General features: G+C 40.2%; 1 protein-coding gene across 1 annotated transcript in view; it reads left to right on the forward strand.

Annotated features, from left to right (window-relative positions):
• The first annotated feature begins 434 nt into the window (after positions 1-434).
• LOC101355701 (guanylate-binding protein 6) overlaps positions 435-7,803 on the forward strand; it is an 18,992-nt gene continuing 11,623 nt past the window's right edge. The window contains exons 1-4 of the mRNA XM_023733386.1: positions 435-624; positions 1,398-1,525; positions 4,423-4,532; positions 4,746-4,942. Of these exons, the coding sequence (XP_023589154.1) occupies positions 435-624; positions 1,398-1,525; positions 4,423-4,532; positions 4,746-4,942 (625 nt within the window). The remainder of the gene's footprint in view (positions 625-1,397; positions 1,526-4,422; positions 4,533-4,745; positions 4,943-7,803) is intronic.

The raw sequence follows: 7,803 nt of genomic DNA on the forward strand, positions 1-7,803 counted from the left end.
TTTCAGGTGTTTAATTCTGGCTGCATGATTTATTGGCTTTATCTTTTATCTCATTTGCAAAGTGGATATTAATCACTAACTTGCAGGTTCTTCTAAGTATGGATGAGATCAGGTATGTAAGACATGTATCACAGGGCTTTCATATTGTAGGTACTCAACCCATGCTATTAAATGCTTGAATTTTACTGTTGTTATGGAAGTAAAACTTTGGAGAGTGGTCAACCTATGTTTTATCACTAGATCATCAGAGATTTGGTTAATGATGGAGAAAGTGCTCTGTAGTCAGTTAAGCTAGCCTACATTTTGTCCCATAGAAAAGTGCAGAAGTTCCAGTAGCCCTAAGTTGATGTACTCATGCATTGGGCGCCCTAAGGCAGAGAATGACATTATGATATTATTTCTACGGACAGGCTCTTCTAGGTTGGCAGGTTACCATGGCATCTGGACCCACCATGACGGTCCCCATTTGTCTGGTGGAAAACCAGAACCAGAGGCTGAAGGTGAACCAGCAAGCTGTAGAGATTCTTGACAAGATATCTCAGCCGGTGGTGGTGGTGGCCATTGTTGGGCTGTATCGTACAGGAAAATCCTACCTGATGAACTGCCTGGCGGGACAGAACAATGGTGAGTGTTGTTCTGGGGCGGGAGCCATTTGCTTGATTCCAGCTTTACCTCAGCTTCTTGATTCTCCTCCCGATTCACCTGAAGAGAGAACCTAACTCCTCTATAAAACAACCTTGTCATTCTAACTACCACATTACTCCCTTACTATAATCTCTTCCCGTAATTTTTGGTTTACTCCTGGTAAGGAGAATCTTTCCTGCTGGTGCTAATAATTTCCCTTTTTCTTATGTGATCAAGAACTGGGCCCCTGCAATTGTTCTCCCTTCTCTCTTCCTTTTTCTATGGAGTATTCCTATTGACATTTAAAGATGTTTGAATATTTATCATCTTAACAATCTTTTCTGGGCTCCACATCCCATTATGGCTACCACTCATTTTTTTAACCACTTTGCAAAACAAAATATACTGTCTCAATTTCCTTTTTCCCTTCCAATGTCCTCTCTTGAATCCACTGCTTTCTGGCTTTGGACCCTGCCATTCCTCCAAACTGCTCTGGTTACAGTTACAAATGACCTCCATTTTGTCTGATGCAGTGGTTGCCTCTTTGTCTCCATCTTGAGCCTTTGGTTGGCATCATTCTCACAGCTGATGTCCTTCCTTCTCCTTGAAATAGATGACACACAAAGGTGACATTCTTGATGAAGTGGAGAAAGCACCATCTTGTATCCTAAGGCCCTTATAATGCTCAAGTCTGCAAGATTTTCAAGAGCAGTAACTGGGCAGCCCGGACTATCTGCCATCACTGTATGTTGCTTTCTCCTATTTCCTGGCAGGCTTCCCTCTGGGCTCCACGGTGCAGTCTGAAACCAAGGGCATCTGGATGTGGTGTATACCCCACCCCTCCAAGCCCAACCACACCCTGGTCCTTCTGGACACTGAGGGTCTGGGTGATGTGGAAAAGGTAAGGCAGAGAGTCACAGAAAGACTCTTTTACTCTGAATTTTCTCCTTATCTCTTCTTGGTCCTTTGTAACTTTTGCGATGTATTCCCGAAATCTAAAAATCCAATTTTGCAAATGAAGCAAATTTTGGTCTCTTTGAACCTCACTACTAGGTAAGATCAGATATCGTGGTATATTAGTAAGCTCTTGTTTTATTTTTTGGCACTGGGTTGAATGATTGGATTCAGTTTGATACTTTTGAGCAAATAGGTTCCACCAGGGCTCTGGACTTCGTACTGTAGATTTTAGTAACTAAATAAGGACTCTGCCCTCAAAAGCCTTATGGCCAATTGAGGAGACCACACCTATGCATTCAGATTTAATACAATGTGATTGGGAACGAAGTAGGTTAGGTAGAGGGAGAATTTGCACTGCAGTGCAAACCCACACCTTTGTCAAATCCATGGGAAGCTCTGTAACTGGAACGGCCCTTTTGAATTATCCAGAATTGGAACAAGAGTACTGGTCCTTTATCTCCAGTTACTGATTAATCACTGGAAGGCTACCCTGGAAGGCTTTGTCATTAAGAGGGCTGACAGCTTAGGGCTGTCTTCCATCAGTACTCCCAACAGCTGGGGGAATAGTTTCTTCAGTCCCTAAGGGGGATCCAGGCAGCATATCACAACCATCACCACATACACCTAAGTATTAGGGTGCCTTGTTAAGAAAGAAGAGAGCCATCACTCCCATTCCAGGGGATCACGAAAGGCTTCTGATTGACCTTCAGAGGTACCCGGTGAAGTGTGTATTTTCGGGTTTGCGCTGAGAGTCGAATTTACATTTGCTATGGTAAAAGTCATCAACCAGACACAGAACATTCAGGAAGGCTTTGATGCACTTCTAACTGCTCTGGTTCTATGAAAGCATACTCTTGATCTACAACAGACACTTTAATGTGTATTTTTGGTATTTGGTCTTTACACTAATAGATGAAATGGATGATTTTTTTTCTTTTTTGGTACTTTAGGGCAGATTTGGATATAGTATCTAAATTTCTGTAGCTCTCCATTTCTGCCTAAATTCTGTGTTTACTTTTAAAACCAGATATGAAAAGATATACTCTTGTTGTCTAAACAGTTTATTGTTTTTCAGAAGACCCACTTCTTTGTGTCCTAATTGATTACTTTTAAAAAAAAGTTAGTGTTTGGGGAAATTAAGTATTGCCTAGGCTATTTTTCCCCACTTTCCCATGTTGAGTCTTCTAGGCATAAATTCAAAGTTTTGCCTTTGTTCAAGGCATTAGTGCCACGTTTTACACATTGTTTATAGCAGTAACAATTTCTGGATTATGCTATAATTTAGACAGTGCTATAATTTAGACTAACGAATTAGTTCAGCCTGTGAGGTCCTTCATGAGCCTGCACCAGAGCTCGTTTTATAGTCTCATCTGCACCTGTTCCCTGCTCCAGTCAAACCAAATAACTCCATGCTTATTGCAAAGGACCCCTGAATTCTAACATCTTTGATTTTACTTCTGTGAGCCTATCTGTAGGATCACTTCATTTGTTCAAGTGCACATTCTACTAATTCTTTAACACCCAGCTCGAGGCTTCTAGGAAGCCTTCATATTACGCACTCTTTCTGCAACTTTAATAGCTTCTATTCTTCCTCGATAGACTTATCATTTTAATTTACTATTAAGGCTGTAAGTTCTACTGTTCCTATCGATTACTCAGCTGTAAGCTCTTTACAGATATTGTCATTTTTGTTGTATTCATGTTTATGCATGTTTGTCTCCACTTTGAAATGGTCATCTTGAGAGTGAAGCTGCTGTCACTAACTTTGCTTCTGTAAACCTAAGAACAGTGGGAAACCTTCAGTAGCTGCTTATATTTATTGAATTTACATGGATATAATTTGAATCCCCTCTTGTAGTTAGTATTGTATATTTTATATAGTCCATGATAAATAAATGTGTTGAATGATTACTAATTGCATGCCTAATTGCACTAGTACAGTAGTACTAGATATTCATTATAGGTTAACTTATTTCATTTCCTTAAGGAAAAAGAAAACCCTGTGAGGATTAGAATCCTTCAACAGATGAAGAAATTGCAGTCACAGGAAATGTCATTGTAATGGTCAAAGCTGAGATTTGCATTCATGTCTGACTTCACATCTGTCTAATTTTCCTAGGGTTGTGTGTGACCTGGTGGTGCAGCAATTAAGAGTTGGGCTGCTAACCAAAAGGCTGACAGTTAGAATCCACCAGCTGCTCCTTGGCAAACCCTATAGTTCTACTGTGTTCTGTAGGGTCTCTATGAGTTAGAATCTACTTGATGGCATTGCTTTGGTTTAGTTTTGGTCATAACAAAATTCCACGAGTAAGTGGCTTTAAAGAACAGAAATCTATTTTCTCACAGTTCAGGAGGCTGTTGTTGCTGCTGTTAGTTGCCATCTAGTCGATTCCGACTCACGGCGACTCAAATTCAGGACATGGCTCTAGGAGGACATCCTTCTTTTCTATTTTAGCTCTAGTAGCTGCTGGCAATCCTTGACATCCCTGTGCTTACAGATACATCTGCCCTCTGTGTCTGTCTCCCTACTCTGCATCTCTGTGTCTATCCTGCTCTTTTTAGAAGACATCACTCAGCAGTGATTAGGTCTAGGACCCATATCTGGTATGATTTCATTAACAATAAAAGAAAACTCCTTTTCCAAACAGGGTCATATTTACTGGTTATAGGGGTTAGGACTTCCAGTTTCTTTTTAGGGGACGCAACTGAATCCATAACAAAACCTATTTCTTTGCGCAGCCAGTATGTTGGTTGAAATAATAAGTGAAAAACTGATAGAATAAATGTCTGAATGAGTTTCCAGTATAATCCCTAAGTCTCTTACTGCAATGTGTTTTCTAGGGAGATACTAAGAATGACTCGTGGATCTTTGCACTGGCTGTGCTTCTGAGCAGCACCTTTGTCTACAATAGCATGGGCACCATCAACCACCAGGCCCTGGAGCAGCTACAGTATCCTTCCAAGAATTGAACTACAATGCTTTATTGAAATTATGGAAATATGGGCCAAGTCAGGTTCTCTTCTTAATTTCTTTCTCTTGTAGCTTAATTGCCTTGGTGGAGCAGAGGGGATACAGAGCAAAAGAGAGTATTTATAATAACTTATAATATGGAAAACATAGACATTGTGAGGTACAGAGTTTCTTTTCCTTATCCAAGTCATAGTTATGTGACAGAGCTCACGGAACTAATCAGGGCAAAGTCGTCCCCAAGACCTGATGGAGTAGAAGATTCCACAGAGTTTGTGGGTTTCTTTCCAGACTTTATCTGGGCTGTACGAGATTTCACTCTGGAGTTGAAATTAAATGGTCACCTTATTACAGAAGATGAGTACCTAGAGAATGCCGTGAAGCTGATTCCAGGTATCAGAGCATTGTATGGATAGTGGATGGTTCAGTAGGGGTGGGATGAAATAATGGGTTGCATGTACGTGGTTGGGTATCTGATGGAAACTTACTTAAGAGAAATATCAGTTTTCATTTACTCCCTCTTCGTTTCATTTTCCGCTCAGGCTTTCTCAAAACATTTATTGAGAAATTGGCTAGGTAGAAGAATAACACTGTCAATTCAAAGATAGCCCTTGACCCCAAGGAGATTATACAGTTGTGGTAATGTCTTCAAATTACATTTTGGATACATTTAGTCTTTAGAAGTTTTTGCTAAAAATAGCTGACAATGTACAAATTCTTCTAGCGTCAAAATAATTTTCTTAATTTCCTCTTTCTAATTTTGCCCCATTAGAGTTATTTGTAAGAAGCACCGGTGGCACAACAGTCAAGAGCTAAGCTGCTAACAGAAGTTTTGGTGGTTCAAACCCACCTAGTGGCTCTGCAGGAGAAAAGACATGATGATCTGCTCCTGCCAAGAATTCAGCCTAGAAAACCCTATGGGGCAATTCTACTCTGTCGCTTTGGGTTGCTATGAATCAAAAATCACCTCAACAGCACACAACGACAACAATCCTTGTTTGTGGCTTTTCTTCTTTTTGGTTCCACAGCTCCATTTCTATATAGGATAGGATAGACTAGAAATTTACATTTGGTATTTCATTTATTTAGCCATACACCCAATAAACATGTAATAAACAACGTCTGTATACCTGGAAACATGTTCAATTCTAGGGATACCATCCAAAGGTGTTTTACTTGGGACATATATCTCCTCAAATTTCTCTCCAGAGTTATGTTATTGTATAAATTTAATTTTCTTTTTTTTTAATTTTTATCATACTTTAGATGAAGGTTTACAAAACAAGCAGTTTCTTATTAAACAATTAGTACACGTATTGTTTTATGACAATTGGTTAACAACCGCACAACATGTCAGCACTCTCCCTTCTCAACCTTGGGTTCCCTATTACGAGCTTTCCTGTACCCTCCTGCCTTCTAGTCCTTGTCTCTGGACTGTTATGCCCCATTAGTCTCATTTTGTTTTGTGGGTCTTTCTAATCTTTGGCTGAAGAGTGAACCTCAGGAGTGATTTCATTACTGAGCTAAAAGAGTGTCCAGGGGCCATACTCTGGGGTTTCTCCAGTCTCTGTCAGGCCAGCAAGTCTGGTCTTTATTTGTGAGTTAGAATTTTGTTCTACACTTTTCTCCAGCTCTGTCTGGGACCGTCTGTTTTGATCCCTGTCAGAGCAGTCAGTGGTGGTAGTCAGGCACCATCTAGTTGTACTGGACTCAGTCTGGTGGAGGCCATGGTAGTTGTGGTCCATTAGTCCTTTGGACTAATCTTTACCTTGTTTCTTCATTCTCCCTTGCTCCCTAAGGGGTCAGACCAGTGGAGTATCTTAGATGTCTGCTCACAGGCTTTTAAGACCCCAGATGCTACTCACCAAGGTAGAACGTAGAACATCTTCTTTATAAATGATGTTATACCAATTGAGCTAGATGTTCCCTGAGACCGTGGTCCCCACGGCCCTCCGCCCAGCAATTCGGTCCCTCAGGGAGTTTGGATGTGTCTATGGAGCTTCCATGGCTTTTCCTTGTACAAGTGGTGCTGGCTTCCCCAGTGTTGTATACTGTCTTGCCCTTCACCAAAGTTATCACTTATCTATTGTCTATTTAGTATTCCCACCTCCATCCCTGCTAACCATCAAAGATTGTTTCTTTTTGTGTGTAAACCTTTTCATGACTTTTTACAGTAATGGTCTCATACGATATTTGTCCTTTTGTGATTGACTTATTTCACTCAGCATAATGTCCTCCAGTTTCATCCAGGTTACAAGATGCTTCGCAGATTCATCTTTGTTCTTTATTGTTGTGTAATACTCCATTGTACGTATGTACCATAGTTTGTTTATCCATTCATCTGTTGATGGGCATCTAGGTTGTTTCCATCTTTTTGCTGTTGTGAACAATGCAGCAATGAACATGGGTGTGCACATGTCTAGTTGTGTGATGGCTCTTATTTCTCTAGGATATATTCCTAGAAGTGGGTTTGCTGGATTGTATGGTATTTCTATTTCTAGCCCCCTAATGAGGCACCATATCATTTTCCAAATGAGTGTATCATTTTCCATTCCTATCAGCAGTGTATGAGAGTTCCAATCTCCCTGCAGCCTCTCCAACATTTGCTATTTCTGGTTTTTTTGATTCTTGCCAGTAATGCCAGGGTGAGAAGGTATCTCATTGTGGTTTTGATTTGCATTTCTCTACTGGCTAGTGATCGCGAGCATTTCCTCATGCGTCTGTTGGCCACTTGAATGTCTTCTTTGGTGAAGTGTCTGTTCATTTCTTTTGCCCATATTTTAGTTGGATTATTTGTCTTTTCATTGTAGAGGTGTTGGATTTTCTTGTAGATTTTAGAGATTAGACCTTTCTCTGACTTGCAATGTCCAAATTTTTATTCCCAGTCTTCAGGTCCTCTTTCTATTCCTTTGGTGAAGTCTTCTGATGAGCGTAAGTGTTTAATTCTTAGAAGATCCCAGTTATCTAGCTTATCTTTTGGAGTTTTTGTGTTGATGGTTATGTGTGTATCCTGTTAATGCCATGTATTAGGGCTTCTAGTGTTGATTCCATTTTTTCTGCTATGAACTTCATAGTTTTTGGCTTTATATTTAGGTCTTTGATCCATTTTGAAGTAGTTTTTGTATATGGTGTGAGGTATGGGTCCTGTTTCATTTTTTTACAACGGACTTCCAGTTTTGCCAGCACCATTTGTTAAAAAGACTGTCTTTTCCCCATTTGATGGACTTTGGGCCCTTGTCGAAGATCAGGTGACC

Source organism: Trichechus manatus, unplaced genomic scaffold, assembly GCF_000243295.1.
Source record: "Trichechus manatus latirostris isolate Lorelei unplaced genomic scaffold, TriManLat1.0 scaffold00058, whole genome shotgun sequence".
NCBI lineage: Eukaryota > Metazoa > Chordata > Mammalia > Sirenia > Trichechidae > Trichechus > Trichechus manatus.